Source organism: Cucumis melo, chromosome 11 (assembly GCF_025177605.1).
Source record: "Cucumis melo cultivar AY chromosome 11, USDA_Cmelo_AY_1.0, whole genome shotgun sequence".
Lineage (NCBI taxonomy): Eukaryota > Viridiplantae > Streptophyta > Magnoliopsida > Cucurbitales > Cucurbitaceae > Cucumis > Cucumis melo.
In genome coordinates, this window is record NC_066867.1 from 25,997,169 (window position 1) to 26,018,065 (window position 20,897).

Genomic DNA, 20,897 nt, shown 5'->3' on the forward strand with positions numbered 1-20,897 from the left:
TATCAGAGCCATAAGAAGGAAAGAAAGAAAATGACTACTACGAAGTTTGAAATTGAAAAATTTGACGGGAATGGAGACTTTACCTCGTGGACAAGAAGAATTACTACAATCTTGGGTTCACAAAAGACCTTGAAAGCTTTAGAAGACCCTAAAGAACTCCCTGCAACCTTGACCAAATCAGAAAGAGAAACATTGGAAGAGGTAGCTTACGGTACACTTGTTATGAATATTACTGATAATATGCTGAGACAGGTAATTGAAGAAACCACTACTTTTGCTACTTGGGAGAAATTGAAGTCACTGTATGAAAAGAAGATCTACAAATAAGGTGTTCATAAGGGAGAAGTTATTTTCATTTAAAATGAACTAGAAAAAAAATCTTGATGAAAATTTAGATGAGTTCAAGAAACTTACCAATGCTCTTAATCAAACTGGGGGCAAAAAGTGAAGCTGCTATTCTTATTAATTCGATCCATGAAACCTACAAAGAAGTGAAGACAACCCTGAAGTATGGTAGAGAGACAATCACAGTGAATTCAGTGATTACAACACTTAAAAGCAAGGAACTGGAATTAAAGACAGAAAACAAGACTTCAAATGCAGCAGAGTCCCTATTCTCAAAGGGAAAAAATTCTTTTAGAAAAAACAGCAACAAAAATCAAAAATCAAGCAAAGATAAACCAGCACTGAAATGTTTCATATGTCACAAAGAATGACATTTTAAAAGAAATTGTTCTGACAGGGGAAAGAACTTTAGAAGAGATGAAAACAAAAGATATAGACCTTATGGCAGAGAAGACTTCAATCGAAACAGAAATTATCAAAGAGAAGATCGAAGAAGAGGAAGAGAACATGGAAGCGATCACGGGCTTGTTGGTAATGAAGCTTTTAAATACACCGAGGTGTTAGTAGCCACCAATAAAAAGGCCTGGAAATTGAAACTGAGGAGGAAGACTGAGTCTTAGACTTAGGATATACCTATCATATGACTTCTAAGAAAAATTGGTTTGTTGACTATAAATCACAAGAGAGAGACTCAGTTTACATGGGAAATAATCAAGACTATGAGATTATTGGTGTAGGCCCAGTGTTGTTGAAGCTATCTAACAACAAGGAGGTTCTCCTTAAAGGGGTAAGACATGTTCCAAAACTAAAGAGAAACCTTATCTCTTTAGGTATGCTTGATGGCCTAAGGTGCTTCATTTATATTGAAAGAGGCTTCATGAAAGTGGAAAGACAAGGCAGAGTAATTCTTAATTCAAGAAAGGTGGAAGGCTTGTATACTGTGAAAAATGTGATCAAACCCAAGTATGCTCTAATTTCAGAAACTGAGAAAGGAAATGAATTAGAACTATGGCATCAAAGACTTTCACATATCAGTGAAAAAGGGCTTACTGAACTACAAAAACAAGGGTCGATTCAAGCTAGAGGAGTAAAAAGACTTGGCTTCTGTGAACACTGCATCTTTGACAAGTCTAAGAGGCTGAAATTCTTTAAAGGAAAACATCACTCAAAAGCCACCTTAGACTATGTACATGGTGATCTTTGGGAACCAGCTAGAACTCATTCTTGGGGAGGATCAAGGTACTTTTTATCTCTTATAGATGATTTTTCAAGAAAAGTATGGACTTATCCTCTAAAATCTAAAGATCAAGTTTTTGAATGTTTTAAAAATTGGAAAGTTAAAGTAGAAACTCAAACTGAAAGGAAGATTAAATACTTAAGAATTGATATGGTCTAGAATTTATTAGTAATGATTTTAACTTCCTATGTAATGAGTTTGGTATATCAAGGCACAGAACAGTTGCTTACACCCCTCAACAGAATGGAGTTGCTGAGAGGATGAATAGAACATTGAGGGAAAGAGTGAGATGTATGATTTCAAAGGCAAAAATCTTAGAAAATTTTTTGGTTGAAGCTTTAGCTACTGCCACCTATACAGTGAATAGAAGCCCATGTGTTTTTATAGACATGAAGACTCATGAAGAAAGATGGACTGAAGCTACCCCTAAGCTCTCTAATCTAAAACCTTTTGGGTGTACAACATATGTCTACATCAAACAAAGCAAGATTGAACCTAGAGCTCTTAAATGTATGTTTATTGGCTACCCTGATGGTGTCAAAGGCTACAAGCTCTGGGATTTCTCTAAAGAAAGAAGCCTAATAAGCAGAGATGTTGTTTTCAAGGAGAATGAAATCTATATGGAGTCTATCAAAGTAATACCGTCTACTAAACAGAATTTGAATGAACCTTCTACCAGCCACCAAGTAGAGATTCATTCAAATTTGAAAGACTTAAACCCTAGCAGCAGTGATCAACTTCCAACAGAAGCTCTTCCTAGCTTTCATCCTCAAGAAGAAGAGGAAGAAGAAAATGCAGAAGACTTGACAAATTATAGCTTAACAAGAGATAGAGGAAGAAGAACCATTAGACCTCCTTCTAGATTTGCAAGAGCAGATCGCATAGCTAACTCCTCTACAGAGACTATAAAAGATGAGCCTTACAGTTATGAAGATGCTCTATACAGTAGACACAACAATCAGTGGAAAGAAGCCATGAATGCTGAACTTAATTCACTCTACAAGAAGGATACTTTGAAATTAGTAGAAAAGCCACATGGAAAAAGTATCATTCCTTGTAAATGGGTCTTCAAGAAGAAGATGATTGGTGAATTGAATGACAAAGTAAAATTTAAGGCAAGACTAGTAGCTAAAGGCTTCAAGCAAAAGGAGGGTGTAGACTATAATGAGATTTTTCCCCTGTTGAAAGCACACTTCCATAAGAATCCTACTGGCCATTGTAGCATGTGAAAATCTTGAGCTGGAACAACTAGATGTTACTACTGCTTTCCTACATGGAAGCTTAGAGGAAGAAATCTTCATGGAGCAGCCTAAGGGTTTTGAAGTAAAAGGCAAAAAGGAGCTGGTGTGTAAACTAAATAGGTCTTAATATGGCCTAAAACAGTCTCCAAGGTGTTGGTACAAACGTTTTGATGACTATATCAGCCTGATAGGATTTATTAGAAGTCTATATGACCCATGTGTCTACTACAAGAATCTCACTGAAGGTGATTACATCTATCTTTTACTCTATGTTGATGATATGTTACTAGCAGGGAGAGATCTAATCAAGTTAAAAGAAATCAAAGCTCAACTCAGTGTTGAATTTGATATGAAGGACCTAGGAGCAACTAAGAAAATCCTAGGAATTGAAATCTTAAGAGATAGAAATAACAATGAGTTATCTCTAACTCAGAAGACCTACACCAACAAGGTACTTTGTAGATTCAACATGGCTAACTCAAAGGTAGTTTTTACACCTTTAGCACAACACATTAAAATATCAGCAAGAGATTCACCTAAAGATCCAACTGACAGACAAACAATGAGCTATGTACCGTACTCTAATGCTATAGGCAGCCTAATGTATCTAATGGTCTGTACTAGGCCAGATCTAGCTCACAGTTCAAGTCTTGTCAGCTGGTATATAGGAAACCCAGGCAAGATTCATTGGGGGGCAACTAAATGGGTTTTCAGGTACCTAGTTGGAACTGAAAATAGGGGGTTGCTTTATAAACCTCCTAAAGATTCTAAACTACAAGTAAGAGGCTTTGTGGATGCTGATTTTGCTGGAGATCCTGATAAAAGAAGATCACTAACTGGCTTTGCCTTCACTTTGGGAGAAAATCTTATCAGTTGGAAATCAAATTTACAATCAGTAGTTGCCCTGTCAACTAGTGAAGCAGAATTCAAAGTTTTCTTTTACATTTTAGTTTTTGAACTTTTATAAATGGCCTAGGTTATCATGGAACTTTTAGAATTTTACCATAATTTCTTTTATCTGACATCTACTTGTCTATAATGGAATTGAAATCGTGCTTATATTAGTACACTATGCTCTTGTTATTAATGTTTTGAAAATCAAAATAAAAGTAATTTTGAAATTATAATTTTTTAAAAAAGTTTAACAAATAAAATGAAAAGAAAATTTCATAAATATAAATATAACAAATCGTTAAAATATTTATGGCACGTGTAACGAAGCCTATGAAATTAGTCATTTTTAAATATTTTAAGTTTGCCCTTCTCTTTTATCGTCTTTTTTTCTCCTCTTCGTCTACCATTTGTTTTTTTTTTCATTTCCATCATCTTTTTTCTTTCCTTCTTCTTTTTTTTCCAAACTTATTTTTGGTTCAAGATTGTATATTAAATATAGGGGTGCGTTTGGGGGAAGGGTTGAGTTTAGGGAAGGGTTAGTGTTATGATAAAACTAGTGTTATGATAAACCTAGTTTTATCATAACCCTTGTTTGGGGGAAGAGTTTAGAAATGTAGTTTTATGATTAGAGGTGTTTGGGGGAAGGGCTATAAAGATTTTATGATAAGGTGTGTTTGGGAGAAGGGTTAGGTGGATAGTTTTATGAGAATTTTATGATAAGATGTGTTTGGGGGAAGGGTTAGATGAGTAGGTTTATGTGGAATTTATGATCAAATTTATTTGGGGAAAGTGCTATGTGGGTTGGGTTATGAATATTTCTTTTTATGTAGTAATTTTTTTATGTGACATTGTAAATATAAGTAAGAAATTATTATTGCATATTTTTTTACGAAAATGTCGAACCTGTCTTATTGGAAATAATTTTTTATATGTGTAGCGTTATTAAATTAGTAAAGACAGTTGTCCAATTTGAAAATAATTTGTTAACAAATTGTACTAATTTTATCCTAAGTCATTTTTTAGAAATACAAATTATTTATTGCCTATTTGTAATTAGCGATAGCGGCGTACATTTGTTTTTAACATATATAATTACGTGGTCTAACGTATGTGTCTATATTTATAGGAGTTACATTTGTAAAAAAATTTAAACCATTATGTTTGATAATGAATTCAATATTTTCTTCATAATTGAAATTACAATTAAACGAACCGTGAATTTGAAAACTTCTTTTTACACATGTGACAATATGTTACTTTAGCTACTCATGGAATAATTGAAAACTATTATAAAGACATTAACAAAAATTACACTAAAAACTTGTTTGAAACAAATTAAAGAAAAAAATTCGAGTTTAATTTGAAAACTTTAACATTTATTTGACATATTCTTTTCATGGTATTAACTAATTATGAACAACTAACATGTGTAAACTTTATGCAAATTTTTTTGTTACGAAATTGCAATTTTATTTTATTAATTTTGTAACTGCACTTGGACCCCTCATTTACATGTTTTATTTAATGGTTGTAAGAACTGATTTAAATTTGTATTTATTATGGAAAGTAGGATTTTACGTTAATTAATTTTAAAAATACATTACTCCATTACTGTGTTATGTGTACCCTCATTCCCGTTATAATAATTTAATTCCCTATATAGTCGTTAATTGCATGATATAAAGATAGACGAACGTTGCAAAACATATATTCATCTTGCATATGTAAAGACTATGTAAAGAAGATTTTAAAGTAAACAATGCATACACCTTATAAACCAAATAATGTTTAACAAAATGTTCGTAATAAATTTATACAAAACCCAAAAAAAGAAATAAATAAATAAAATAAGTTTGTAACAATAGAAAAGAAATTACAAACGTTATTGTATGTGATGATAATATATGAAACTAAACAAAAGAAACCTTACAAATGACCATTACAATAGTACCTCTTGGAAGAGTATACTCGTGAACGGCAACGTGCTGCATAAGATAAACAACCATTGTTAACATTTGTACATAAGACATGATATAGAAGGAAAAAAATGAAAGAAGATTAAGTATACATACCTTCTATGACGACGAGTAGGACCCGAAATCAACATTGAATGAGTAAATGCATTGATAATCAACATGGAAAGCATAAGAAAATGGATTTTTTTTTAATATTCGTAGCCTCAGAGTTTTGAAACTCATTCAACATAATAAATGGAATTTCGTAGTTGTAGAAACATCAAAAGCGAATGAAAAAAATACAAAAAAGATAAACGAATACACAGAACACACGAAAATAGAAAATAACAAAGAAGTTTATGGACAATGGTAATACATTAAAACCATGAAACGATAGCAAAAAAGTAGGACAGAAGCATATAAGGTAAACATCAATACAATAGAAGTACATACAAAATAGGTCGTAAGTGAGAAAGGAAGACAGAAGTTAATTGCAGAATATAGAAACAGAGAGAAGAATACAATAGAGGAATGAATGAAATAAAAAAGAAGGCAAATTAAAAGGAAAATGAGAAAACAAAAAAAAGAGTAACTTACGAAGGAGAAGATAGAAACAACTAGAAGAAAGCAGTGATAGAAGCATATAAGGTAAACATCAATACAATAGATGCAAAATAAGTATATACAAAAAAGTTCATAAGTGAGAAAGGAGGACAAAAGTTAATTGCAGAAGATAGAAACAAAGAGAAGAATACAATAGAGGAATGAATGAAATAAAAAAAAAGGCAGATTAAAAGGAGAATAAGAAAAAAAAATAAGTAACTTACGAAGGAGAAGATAGAAACAGAGAGAAGAATGCAGTGATAGAGAAGTGAAAGTGATAAATGAAAAGAGGAAACGTGGGGTATATATAGGGGAAGATGGGGAAAGTTGGGATGACTTTATAATAAAGAGAAAACAAAAAATAAAGAGGGAAGTAATACACTGCAAGTCTTCCATCAATAAAATCAATGACTGAAAGACAGAGAATCTATGCTACAACTGACTAAAAGCATAGAAAAGTCCAAGCAGTCAAAGGCTATACACTGGAAGCTATACCAAAAACCTACATTCTCAACAGATGGAAGAGACAACACAATTTTGAACTACTGATTCTATGCAGCCACAAGATTTTAACCCAAAATATCAATGATGCAAGAAAAGTATGTAATGCACTTGAAACATATTTTGTAAATCCCAAAGCAGGCAACATAATTGATAGGAAATTAAGGGTTGGGTGAATATAAGGAAACATAGAAGTCATTGCCAACATAAATGTATGAATAAAACAAAGTAAACCAAGAAGACAGAATGGAAGGCCAAAATAAAGTACACAACAAAATGGACAAATAGTTCTACATACATATATGGAAATAAAAATTTAGACATCAACACAAACAGTGGGAACTCATGGCAATAATATAAGTTATTATAACAGAGAACAGAATGAAAACAGATACATATATTCCAAAACGAAATCAGTTTGTATTCAAAGGAATGGGAACTCATCATCAACTAAAAAAAACTGGATTCAAAAGAGTCCAATACCTCCCTACCAAGTCGATCGGCAATCATTAGCAGATAACAGTGGTGAAGTGTTTGCCTTATCAGTGAAGGAAATTACAAAACGACAAGCGAAACACCTAACCGCAACAATGGAATGTCGAGCGGCAAGGAGAAAATTAGAGGGTCGCCTTCAACAAAACGTATTTGGAGGCAAAACCCTAGATCCGAAAGGAAATCGTTTTTGGAGCCAACGTCGTTGAAGGGTCGACTTCAACAAACACGAGAAAACCTTTGGGGATTGAGAGAGATGTAGATAGAGATTCGACGTCACGAAATAAGGGTTCATTGGCAAAACGCAACGAACAAATGAAGGAACAAAATATACAGAAAATGCGGGTTATGGCGTTACGAAATCGACAGATGTAGAAATAAATGGTCATGGTTTGAACAGGAAATCGGGAAAAAAATGGGCAGATGAGGGTTTATGAAACACATTTAAGAACCAAAAAATGGTAATGGAGGAGATGAAGGAGACAACACAGAACAAAACAAGGAGGAATTGAAGGAGAGAACCGAAAATGGTAATAGAGGAGATAGGGGAGACAACACAGAAGTAAAGGAGTAATTGAAGTGGAGAACCGAAAATGCAAATGGAAATAATGAAGGAGAGAACACAAAACGAAAGAAGGAGAAATCGAAGGGGATGAAGACGGATTGGGCGTAGGGTTAACACGAGTTGAAAACGCAAATGGAGGAGGAAATTCGATGGATTGATGGGGAGGTTTTTAGGGTAAAATCGGGATTAAAGAAACAATTTCTTTAATCTTGGGCCCAAATGGGGGTTAGGGTTGGGCTAACCTAAGCCCAAATACTAACCCCAAACGGCCTCTAAAAGATTTATTTTTTTTTTCAAACTTTTATTTGGTTGTTCAATATCGTGTACAAAGAATCCTAAAAAATCGTTTAGATTTCGGTAGCCAAATCTAAACAATCGTGTACAAAAAAAAAAACAATCGTGTACAAAAGAATCTTTAAAAAAATTATTTAGCCAAATCTAAACGTACCAAATCTTAAAAAAATGGTTTAAATTTGGCTATCAAAATCTAAACGATTGTGTAACCAAATTAAACAATCGATTGTACAGAGAAGGGAAAAAATAAATTGTTTTCGATGTGGCGCATGGTCGATGGGACATTTTTTGTATTTTCCATCGTGTGTTTGTGGACTTTTTTCGTTTTCGGAATTATTCTTATACGATGTAAATATTTTGTCATTTTGTTATATTTTTTAAAAGACCCATAAAATGAATGTTCTAAAAGTCTAGGAATCAAAATATATATTTCAAATGTTGAAGGAAAGAAATAAGATGAAATTCAAATCTAAAAGTGTTGGAATTTTGTCAAAAATATTTTATGAGATTATCTTTTATTAATGAGTTATTTAATTTCAAAAATATAAAAGATCCTCCTTTATTTTAGGAATCTTATATTATTATCTTTTTGAGATTATCTTTGAGGAAATATATATACACACTACGAAACTTGTGGATTCTGGTACAATTGACGAACGAAGAAAACTTTTGGAGCTGTAAGTTGAATCTGTATTGCAACTACTATGAGTGGAAGAAGGTAGTGCGATTATCTATCTATGGTCTCAATGTGTTGATCTGTGATGATTCTTATGATGAGTAATGAGAAAGACGAAACTGTGATCAAAGTGGTCACCTTAAACTCAGAGGGAGTATTAAGACGTCGTCAGGAAAATTCACTCGAACATTCAGGGGGAGCCTAGAGTCTTAAGCTATTAAGCTTGTTAAGATAGTCATATAGTTGATTAGAGAGCATTTGTTGTATTGATGTATATTGACTACGTGTGAATCATAATAATATTACTCATCAAGGCCGTGCATAGCTCCCCAAACGTAGGCAACATTGGCCGAACTAGATTACCAAAGTTTCTTGTGTTATACTCATCTGTTGTCATTCTAGCTATTACAACAGTTATTTACTCTAGAATTAACTAAAAGTTTATCATATTATTTCACACCGTTTTTAAAAAAGAATTGATGGAGGATTTTTGGATAAACTTTTTACCGTTCATAGTAAAAATGCATGCATGTGAGATATCAAAGAGCCTGCAGAAAAGCATAACAAACCTAAATAACTCATAATATCATTGCGGGTTTTGATCTAGTCCATATTTTTGCAACCTTAACAAAAGAAAACCAGCTGGTTGCAAATTAAAACGAATGCAAATACTTTTCTTTTATCATAGTTACATTTCTTATTTTTAAAAAGTTGTGTTACGATTAAATCTTCAATCTCATAGCACTCATATTTCAAAGTGTATCAAATATGTATCTTATACTAATATATCTAGATACACATGAAATGGAAGTGTATGCCTCTTTGTTTAAAAAAAAATTGATGTGCAATCTTTCTTTCTTTTCTTTCTTTTCTTTTTTTTTTTTTTCTTTTTTTGCATATTTGGGACGAATGTTAATGGTAAAACTCATATCTCACTTGCTTTCAGACAAATAATATAAATACTAGCAAATCAAATGAAAAATAAGTATATAAAAAATTTCAAAAATTAAAATAAATATATAAAATTTTTCAAAAATTAAAATAAATATACCCCACAATCATATTTTCTGTATCATAATTATCAATTTTTTCCATAAAATTAACTTCTTAATCATTGAAGGAGTGAATTAAGTATATTTATATTATTAATTTGATATTTTATTCTTTTATAGATTACATTCGGTAGTTTATATTAAATAAATGAATATATATATATATATATATATATATATTAAAAAAAAAGGCATATTCTTGTACGTATATATATCTTTGTTTTTCGAAAAATTAAAAATGGTTGCATATGATCAAATATTTGTACATGTGATCTATAGTCAACACTTAAAACTTCCCCTGTGATAAATTCTTGAAAACAAACACAATATCAAACAAATCAAACGCCTAAATTTGGATAAAACTTAAAATAATACACAATCAAATCATTTAAACTTTAGAAATTACTCATATTAAGATGTTGCCAAATTTGGAGCCATAGACGAAAACTTTTTACAATTTGATTGATTTGTTTTTTCCAAGATGCTTTGGTGTCTTGTCTTTAATTATTTTTTTTAAATGACATTTTTGGTAATTTCATAATTTTGTTTAGTAAAAAATAAATAAATAAAAAGTTAAACTAAAAAAAACCCTGATTTATTTAAAAATACCCGCAATATTAACTTATTTACAAAGGTTTGAAAAAGTATCATTAAAATAATATATATATTTTTTTATATAATTTGGACAAAATTGAGATAGGAAAAGAACGAAAATTTAAATCAGTACATCAATTATATATATATATATATATATATATATATATGTCATCATCACACAATTTTAAGCTTTGGATTATTGTTTGAAATTGTAAAGAAATTAGATTTTAAGGGTAATATTGTAAAATTTGAAAATATAAGGGTATATTCAAAAGAAAGAGAAAAATTGAAGGATATTTGTAACAATTTACCAAAAAAGAAAAATGGTGTGAAGATATGTATTGGAAGACTTATCCACTATTCCTAAAGTCAAAATCCAACGACTTTAGGAGTGTCAAATCATAAAACGATGTCGTTTAAGGAAACTAACAACGGAACTGTTGGTCGACATTTGGTAAAAATAAAAAATGACAGTTCAAGAGCTTTTCCTCCAATATAGAAAAAAGGAAAGAGGAGATTAAATAATTAAAAGAAAAAGATATATATATATATATTCTTTTATTCTTTTATTTTAAATTAATTTTCCATTGAAGAAGAAGCCGAAGCACATGGCAGAGACAATGAGATCTTAGAGAGAAAAAACCCAAACAAGAGAGAGAGAGAGAGAGCCCTAAATTTTGGGGCAAAAAAGGAGAAGAAAATGCAAGATCCACCACCGCCATCAAACCCTATCCCCACTCCCAATTCCAATCAAATTCCTCCACTCAATGTTACACAACCACCGCCCAAGACTCACAAACCGCCACCGCCGCCGGTCTCAAATGCCACGGCGGCGGCTTCTTCTTCATCGATTTTTCCCAATGTCAATGTTGGAAATGCCTCATTCATTCCTAGACTTGGTTCTCATCATCGGAGAGCTCATTCTGAAGTTAGTTTCCGGTTGCCGGAGGATATGATGGATATTTCCGGGTCGGATCCGTTTAATGGTGGTTCGTCCACGGCGAGTTTGGAGGAGATCGGATCGGAAGATGATCTGTTTTCGACCTACATTGATGTGAAGAAGCTTGGAGGTAATGGGGGAGGGAATTTTGTGGATCATAATGGTAATGGTGGATGTGAAGGTGGTGGTGGTGGTGGTGGTGGTGGTAGTAGTGAAGGGGAGAAGACTTCGAAGCCAAGGCATCGGCATAGTGTTTCGGTGGACGGAACGACGTCGTCGTCGAGTATGTTTGGGGAAATTATGGAAGCCAAGAAAGCTATGCCTCCTGATAAGTTGGCTGAGCTTTGGTCCAGTGATCCCAAACGCGCTAAAAGGTATTTCTTCTTTCCAGTTCTTCTTAGCAATTTTTTCGGTTTCGAATTTCGATCCATTTTTGTTCGATTCTTCTTCTATGTCTATTTGGCCTGCTAGATTGTCGCCATTTGTTATGCTTTTGAGTTCTTATTTTCAATAATTTTCAGCATTCCCGTTTTGCTTCACCTAAGCTAGATTCTGAAATGAGATACCAAGCTGATTTTACGCCATAATTCTAGCTGATTCAACTTCAATCCCTGCTCCACATTTTGGTTTTCAAATTTTCATTTTCTTTGTATACCGATTTCTGATTTTTTTAAAAAAAAGGAAAAAACCGGGCTTGGTTAAATTTTGGGATCGAGTTGAGGGGAAGAGGGATCTGATTCAATTTTTAATAGGTTTCATTTGAATGTTTCTTTTAAATTCCCAGATCTAGGCTTAATTTCTTTTCAAATTATTGTTATCATGTGTAATTCATTCGACAATCTCCCCTATGTGGCTGGATTTATTTCTTTAGTCCGGAATTTGGGGGTTTTATGAACCATTCTGCTACATGACATTTACATAAATAATCATTTACGTGATTTGAATAAAGCTCTAGAAAGGAACGATACGAGTAAAAAAAAAGTTGAGTCAAATTAGGCAGCTTTTAAAATGTATCCATGCACCTCCATCCCCGTATCTATTCATGTATTGTTATAAAACATGGTATCTAGTTGGGCTATTAGTTAGATTTTTTGGTTAGTTCACCTATATGCGGGGCAAGTGATTCAAAATTTCATATCAAATACCTCTTAGTTGAAAGTAGCCAGCCATAACCGAAAAAACCATCCAAAACCGCAGTTGGTTGATTGGGATGCAATTTTACTGGCCCGGAAACGGTCCAAATGTCAGTCGGCTTCAATTCAACAGCTGGCACGTCGGTATCCAACCCGAGCCAACTGATATCCTAAATTTCCTTCTTTTCTGATTTCCAAATTCTTCTTGTGTACCACGTTACGTGTTTAGGGTCCGGTGCATGTAGCGTGGCATCAACCTATATTTAATTAACATGCTATATTTTGTCGAATTACCAAAAAAGTAAACAATTTATTATATTTAGTGTTCACTCCGATTTTCAAGATGTGAAGGTCAATACTCAAGAGTACATGCTTTAGGGTAGTTGGACTATGTCCAATTAAGCTATCATTTAGTAAAGATGAAGTACGTATTGCATTAAGTCATCTATTTTGTTCCTTCTCTCTTTTGCCATCAATATTCACACAATTTGGAGAGGCCTATATAGGTGTGAAAGATGATGCTTTCATTATATTGTATGATTTTCTTCATCTCGTTATACATAATGGCTTTACTTTTCACTAAACAAAATTATGAAAATCCAAAACCTTCTCCTAATGTCATTGCTGTTATTATGTTTAGGATACTGGCAAATCGACAGTCAGCTGCACGCTCAAAAGAGAGAAAGGCACGATATATACAAGAGCTGGAACGCAAAGTGCAAACCCTTCAAACAGAAGCAACTACTCTATCAGCTCAATTGACTTTGTTCCAGGTTTGTTTCTATTAATATTAATTTTAACTTGCATTTTCCCCAGAATTTTCACTCTCTGACTTGATGTTTTGATGGAATGCATTCCAATTGTGACAAACGATACATAAAGTCATTGTGATATATGCTTGAAACGTATGTTCTTGGTTGAAAAGGGGGGCTGCTACTTTTTTTCTTTTTTTTTGTAGATTTTGATTTTTGTCAGTCATAGAAATTGGTTAGTATACCGTTTTAGTTCGAAGTACACTTTAGTCGATGTAATTTCAATAAATCTTTAAATTTAATTCATCTATATTAATTTTTATTGAAATTAGTTAAATAAAAAAATAATTTTTAGGTTAGAAAAGCCCTATAAAGGGAACATGTTTTAAAAAATTATAGAAAAAACGGCAAAATGCTAATAGAAAATTTGTTTTTCTTTTGAAAAAGGTAAAAAATAAAACCCTAACTTATTCAAAGTATTGGGAACAAAATCGGGCATCAACACTTAATATAGGGATGAAAATGGTGTTTTAACCATTAAAATGTCATTTCACCATCTTGACCGTCAATTATATTTGATACACTTGTATGTAATAACGAAAGTGGGTCATGATATTATTATCAACTTAGAACAATAGAACAATGATCTGATTAAGATTTATCATCTTATACAGCGAGACACAACGGGACTCAGTACTGAAAATACAGAGCTTAAGCTTCGGTTACAGGCTATGGAGCAACAAGCCCAATTACGTGATGGTGAGAATTATATTTGATTACTTATACGTAATTGTAAAGCTCAAAAGCTTTTAAACATAGTTGATATCTTCGTCTTGTTTATGCAGCTTTGAACGAAGCATTAAAGAAGGAAGTCGAGAGGCTTAAAATCGCTACTGGGGAAATGATGAGCCCGTCCGAGTCGTTTAACTTGGGAATGCATCATATGGCATACGCCCCGTCGTCTTTCATTCAACTTTCACAGCAACAAACAGGATCTACTGGCCTTCAAAATATGCAAATCCCTCAATTTGGCCATTCTCCATCCAATATGTCTACCCACCCGCTGCTTCCATCAGATTCTCATTCTCTCTCTGAGGTTCTACAGACCGACTCTCTCGGTCGATTGCAGGGTCTCGACATCAGTAGTAAAGGATCGTCGCTTGTGAAATCCGAGGGCCCTTCACTCTCTGCTAGTGAAAGCAGTACAACCTTTTGATGCAAAAATGGTTGCTGACACGCTTGACCCAACTGACTTGTTGATGATTCATGTGATTTAGTATATTGTTCATAGATCGACCTTCACTTATTTAGAGAGTTTCTTCTTCCAATTCAAATATCATTCATTTGATTTGTATTTAAGGACTTTTTTTTTTAATATTCTTAAGGGGGATTCTTCAAACGGGTTTCGGTGCATTGTTTTGTTTCGGCATATGGAGCCTTGTTGTTGTGTTCATGGGTGGCTTGAAAGCTTTGTTGGAATGAAATGAGTCGTGTTAAATATCGGGATGCCGATCGTGTAGCCTTCTTTTATTTTTGGCTTGTACTAAATGACATGTTGTGAGTGTGCAGTCATTGGTAGATTTTGTGTATCTCTATCTCTAGCGTCTGAAATTTGTTTCTAGCCAAGCATTCATGTGTCTTTCATGCTTCCGAGTTTGGCTGTGGGTTTTCTACCAATTAATGAACATTTTTATCCTTACGAACTATTTTTTACTTTTCAGGTGAGAAAAACAACTTAAATAACTTTTCAGTACATAAATTCGCTTCACCCGATACTTATTTCTTAGAATATGAAAATAATATAGCCTAAATAATATAAATTGTAATAATCTGTGACAAAAAAAAAAAAAAAAAAAAAAGCAGTGACTATTTACCTAATAATTATACCGATTCAAATAAAATAGCATAATCAGGTAATCAGTTACACCTTGAAAAATTTATGACATGCTTTGGCTAAATTATCTACTTAATCACTCTCTAACCCATCACTTTTTTTTTTCCTATTAGTGAGTGTCCAAGCTAATTGAAATGCACCACCACTAGTCTTACCGTGCAATCCGCCTTAAATCCTATGTAGGTGGTTTATTTTGTCCAAATTTCTTATTTAAGTTATATCCCTATATCAACTCATAATCATTCATCTGACCAATTATGCTACTTCATCCAAAATTCAAGAATTTTGTTGGATTTATATTCGAGCAAAGCAAGCAATTAGGGACAGCAGAATCTTATTAAAGTTGAAATATAAATAGAAGTGGTATTTAACAATGGCAAAACATGGCATTCTACTTCAACATTTTCATTTACATTGATATTGTCAATCTTTCTATTTTCACATTAAAATCAAAATTCAAGGGCCATTTAGTTTTGTTTCAGGGTCGACTACTTGAAATTACAGAAATAGCCCTATAATTCATGGTTAATAACTTAATCTAATCTACAATCTCTCAAAAATAATAAATAATCTACAATGCACGAGTTTGGATCTGGACTAGGAAAGTCATTAGTATCTCGTCATGTTTCTCCACTTATCCTTCAGATCAACCTGAAACAAGCAACCCAACAACCTCTTACAAAACGTCTATGGTCATCACTCAAAATGACAAAAAGACATTGTGAAACAGGTTACCTCTGTTCTTTCATCAAATATATCACGATAGCTACTTAAGATGAGCTTCCAATTTCCTTTACCAAACCTAAGTTACAAACACAAACAAGATCTTTAACTCAAAAAATTTGGAGTTAACAGAACCACTTCCCAATGCTATAAAAATGGAGGCAAGCATTACACTTTTAGGGGTTGTTTGGTTCATCAACTTGGGTTGGGTGTTAAATAGCTCAACTTTAGTAGAAAATATTATTGAAATTTGTACATTTATCGAGAAACTCCATCTTCTTCTCTTTCTCTATTTTGCACCTTTATCAAGAAACTTCATCTTAGAACTTTACACCCCAAACAAAACATCCTAAATCCAACAAATTAACTTCAAACTTCTGTTCAAAACACCCCCTTACGTTTCTAAGGGAAGAATGCGGGGTTAGTGTGTGCACGGGGAAAAATTCAGAGCACATACCTTTGCACCGCAGTTCTTAAGGTGTCTTCTTCGAGCAAGCTCCACTTCTTACACTGCCTTCTCCGAACAACTTTGGTTTCTTCATACTTCTTCAAGGGAGAAATATCCTTTCTCTTGGGACTAGGAAGACGAAGTCTGTTGGCGTTACTTCCTTCAGGTAAATCATCTATTGAATCATTCCACTGCAACAAAAAGAAAGTCTTACCATTGAAAGCAAGTAAATAAAAACATAGAACAAGAATGTTAAGAACATAAAGTAATCCACTCAATTGGAAACGAGGGAACATCAAGAATAATGGTCCATCTTCCAAGTATACATGAAGCACAAAATTGTTATCAACAGTTGTCCTATCATAATCACCAACTTCTAAAGGAGCCATTCCAAGTTCCCTTTTATTGCATAAATACAACAAGATATTAAAATCTAGTGCAACTACAATAAAAATTTGTATATATTTACGAGTATCTTTTGTTCTTCCCTACATTGATAACACTATAATTCTGGAAATGGAAGTGGTTGACTACACCGTACATTAACCAAAAAATGATGCTCCGACATTTCATTCAGACCCAGCAATGTTCCTCCTAGCAAAGATATTCTTGAAAACATAAAACAGCCGATATCACACAATTGATAATAAAGCCTTTAACAGGCGATGTAGAAACTATCTCAAGCAACTCTAAACATCAGGCAGAAAAGGCATGGCTGCCATGCTAACAAAATGGCATCAAACATGGCTAAAATTACCTCATATGTACAAGCTGTACTGTTGCGTTCCATGATGCTAGGCCGTGGAAAAATTATCTTACGACCATTACATAGATTTTTAAGATTTGCACTCACAGACTGAAGAGGCACAGCATACTTGTTAATTGTTGGATTGGAAGAGCCAGCATCAGTTCGGCCCTCTGAAGAATGCTCACAAGTTTTCTTCTTTTCGGCCAGGGCGTTAGCTACAGATTCTGCTACACGCAATGCATCCGGAAGTGGATCATTCACTGCTGCTTGCAACTCTAAAGAGCTTGCTTTAAGCGCTTCTCGGACCCGGTTAACTTCAGGAGTATCTAGGCAAGTATATCTTCCAAATAAGTTGTCATTCTCATTCTCCAAGTCCTCAAGTTGACTAATTTTAGCTCCTCCTCTAACACGTCTATGAAATGCAAGGGACTTGCATCTTGGCACTGCAGAAGTCTTCACATTTTCTGATTGCACAAAAATAAATGATGACATTGAAGATGCTTAAACCTTACATTGCAAACATCTTAGTTTAAATATAAAAAAAACATAATAGAATGGAAAAAAAATGTAAACTAGCATCCATCATCAAAGTATTACAAAGTGGATACGCAAATCAGTACCACCTCGACGTGGACTTGGATAGTGCAAAACTGCAACCTCCTTCTCAACCAATTCTTCCCCTTCCGCTGTTTCGGCAGCCAACTCTTGAACTCTCTCTGTGGTCGTAGCAACAGTGGCTGGCTGTTTAGAACCCTCGCTAGTACTCAAATCCTGATGCCTATTTAGCAAATCATTTCTTGTTTCAGGTTGACTAAGGACTTCTCCACCTCCCTGCCGCTCTGGTCTTGCATAATTCTCCGATTGGGAGGGCAATTCAATCTCATCACTGCCACCTACAACCTCACTCTCAGTAGCCATTTTGTTTTTTACCTTCTCTAACTGAGTAGACTGCATTTCATTCACCACCCTTTTATCCATCAAAGAAGCAGACAAATGAATAAACGACGGACCAATTACCGCCCATGCCTCAGTCAGATAGTCTCTTGTCAGTTTCAGGGCATCATATCTCGTATTCATATGCACCAGCTTCAACCTAACATTTTTATCACAAAGTGACAATTCAAATTCATCCTTCCATGCTTTCAATTCCCTCGAAACCAACTTGCTCTTGCCGGACCTCTCCAAATTCGCAACTCTTCCACTCCAAATCCTCCTCACAGCATCAAAGTACCTTCCATCCTTCTGAATGCCTTCCACTAGCAAGAACTTCACAGTACATTCCACTGCCACAGCACAATAAGCCGCTTTCATTGATTCCATGATTGCAAGCCCTTCAGCCTTATCTAACTGCTCTATATACTCAAAACTTTCAAGTAATTTCTCCGTTACAACAGCTTCGAATATTTCGCTCTCTATGGACTCTAAAAGCACCGTTTTCGTCAAGCGAAAATCCTTATCTGGGAGGGGAACAGCCGCCATAACTTTCTTCTGCAGGTGATGGTCCATTGGAGTCCGGAGTATGAATTCGATAATCCACCGGCAAATGTCGCCGTCCATTGTGAAAATAGAATGGGAGGCAGAACGGGGGGGAACCCTAATTGATAAAAAGTCTAACAGAACAAAGTTGGGGCTTTAAATTCCTACTACATAGAGAACTGCGATTTCAACAAATTGGCGATGTTCTTAGATGATGATAAAGGTAAAAGAGACAAACCTCCGTCTGGTGGTGGAGACGACGGAGAGCAAAATTGGAATTCCAGATGCAATGACCGGAATGCTATGTCGTTGGATGGGAGGGAAAACGAAAACATAACTAAACAAAATAAAATAGAAAAAAAAACGAGGGATTTTCGAATATTGAAAAAATTGACCGACTATTTATTAAATTTGATTTCTCTATGGATAGTAAAAATAGTGAGGTAAATTTTTCTTTTTTCTTTTTTTTTTTTTTTTTGTGTGTGTGGAGGTTAAATAATTTGTTTCTTTTTTAAAAGAAAAAAAAATTCTTACTTTAATGATTAACTTATAAAGAATGTCCCTGAATTTTATAGTTTGGATAAAAAAAATCCTAAATTTTTAAAAGTTTCAAATACACTTTTAAATTTTAAAAATTAGTTTAAAAGTATATCTTTAAGATTAATTTTGAATAAAAATTATTGAAGTTTTATTTTAAAAATATCTCTAAATTATTAAAAAAATTATAAATACCCAACTTTAAAAAGTTCAAAAATACTTTAAAGTTTTTACTGTGAAATTCTTGGTATCCAAAATAAAAATATAAGTTAAAATATAAAAATTCACAAAATTTCACCAAATTTCAAAAGAAATTGTCCTTAAATATAATAAAATCATAATTAGTCAAATAAAGAAATGTATTTGACTATTATCACACACTAAAGCATTAACATACAACTTCGTCAAAACATTTAAGTTCTAAAATTCATTGGTGTTTCCATTATTATTTGTTTTCTTATTTGTCTCCCTTATTCTTCTTCTTCTTCTTCCCTTGTTTCTTGGAAGTCCCCTTGTCGCTCGTCTCTTCTTCTTATCCCTATTTCCCTTCCATCCGATTCTTCTTCTTCTTCTTCTTCTTCTTCTTCAGAATCCATCTCTACATCTCTCTAAACCGTCTTTCTCACTCTCTGAAACTCGAACGCATTTTGTTGAAGGCTTGTCCCAAAGTTTTTGCCTCGAAAATGTTTCGATTTCTCATTTGTGGGTTTCGTTGAACAGTTGGGACTATTCCTTGCCTCCGAAACCTTTCCTTCCATGTTCGATGGGTGTTCTTCGTCAAGATGCAAGTTCATTCTTGGCCCTTGGAAGTCCCCTTGTCGCTCGTCTTGCTAATTTGTTGCTTAGTGTTTCCCTTATCGATTGGTGTTTTCCTTCACTGATTTAGGACCGATGCTACATGCCACACTGTTTTGTGGCAATCGGTGAAGCTCGAGCATGGTAGGGAAGTAACTCTCAGTTTGTTAGTGTTTTTAAAGTCAATGATGAGTTTGTTGGTCCAGGACTGATTTCTAAATTTTTTTCTCATACTTGAATATGTTTGCATTTTTTCTTCTATTAAGTACAAGCTTGGCTATGTTGTTGTTCCTTTCGGTTTCATTAAACTTTTTCTGTTTGTATGTTGTTCGTTCTCTCCATTGTTTCCATTGACAATCGTCTTCATTTCTGTCTAATGCTTGTTTTGTAAAATGTTTTTGCTTCAATCCTTGTTGTTTTGGCTCTATGAGGATTATACCTATTGCACAATTTATCTATGAACTATGAATGCATTATGCCCTCTTTTTGTAATTTTCCTTCACTTTGATTTAGTACTTTCTATCATGTTTGTTGTTTTCTTAACTGATTGCTCTTATGGGGAAAATTGTTGGCCGCCTAAATCTGTTCCTTGCATATCATTTTGTCTCTTCAATATTTTGACAAACTTTCTTTATGTACTTAATAGGGTAGCTTTCAATGGTTAGAGTTTGACTAAATGTGTGACTTTTCTAACATCCCTCATCCTCCTATATATACACCTTTCCTCTTTTTCCATAACACTTGCATTTTCGGACTTCGTTGGCTGTCTTCTTTTGTCTTTTGCTATTTTCTCTTTGGTAGGTCACTTTTTGTTTCCATATTTTTATCATTATCCACCCTTTTCTACCTTCTTTTGTATGTATAATTCATGTTCTCTCTGCACGATCATTCATATATGTTGCAATATTTCACTTCACTTTCAACCACTTAACAAAAACTACTGTTTTAGTCTCTTTTATATGCTTTTACTTCCTTTGTTGGGTTTGTTGGCTGATTTGT

General features: G+C 33.7%; 2 protein-coding genes across 3 annotated transcripts; one reads left to right on the forward strand and one right to left on the reverse strand.

Annotated features, from left to right (window-relative positions):
- Positions 1-11,022: 11,022 nt before the first annotated feature.
- LOC103502961 (transcription factor RF2b-like) lies at positions 11,023-14,866 on the forward strand. Its single transcript, XM_008467085.3, has 4 exons — positions 11,023-11,766; positions 13,166-13,298; positions 13,952-14,036; positions 14,123-14,866. The coding sequence occupies exons 1-4, from the start codon at positions 11,153-11,155 to the stop codon at positions 14,491-14,493; spliced, it is 1,203 nt and encodes a 400-aa protein (XP_008465307.2). The 5' UTR covers positions 11,023-11,152; the 3' UTR covers positions 14,494-14,866.
- A 671-nt stretch (positions 14,867-15,537) lies between these two features.
- On the reverse strand, positions 15,538-18,925 carry LOC103502960 (uncharacterized). 2 transcript variants are annotated; one of them, XM_008467084.3, is made up of 5 exons: positions 17,714-18,925; positions 17,100-17,554; positions 16,352-16,533; positions 15,907-15,973; positions 15,538-15,822 (listed from the first exon to the last, which is right to left on the reverse strand). In XM_008467084.3, the coding sequence occupies exons 1-5, from the start codon at positions 18,645-18,647 to the stop codon at positions 15,781-15,783; spliced, it is 1,680 nt and encodes a 559-aa protein (XP_008465306.2). In that variant the 5' UTR covers positions 18,648-18,925; the 3' UTR covers positions 15,538-15,780. The 2 variants fall into 2 exon arrangements, with proteins under 2 accessions (XP_008465306.2, XP_008465305.2); XM_008467083.3 differs by having other exon boundaries at positions 17,711-18,925.
- Positions 18,926-20,897: the final 1,972 nt, after the last annotated feature.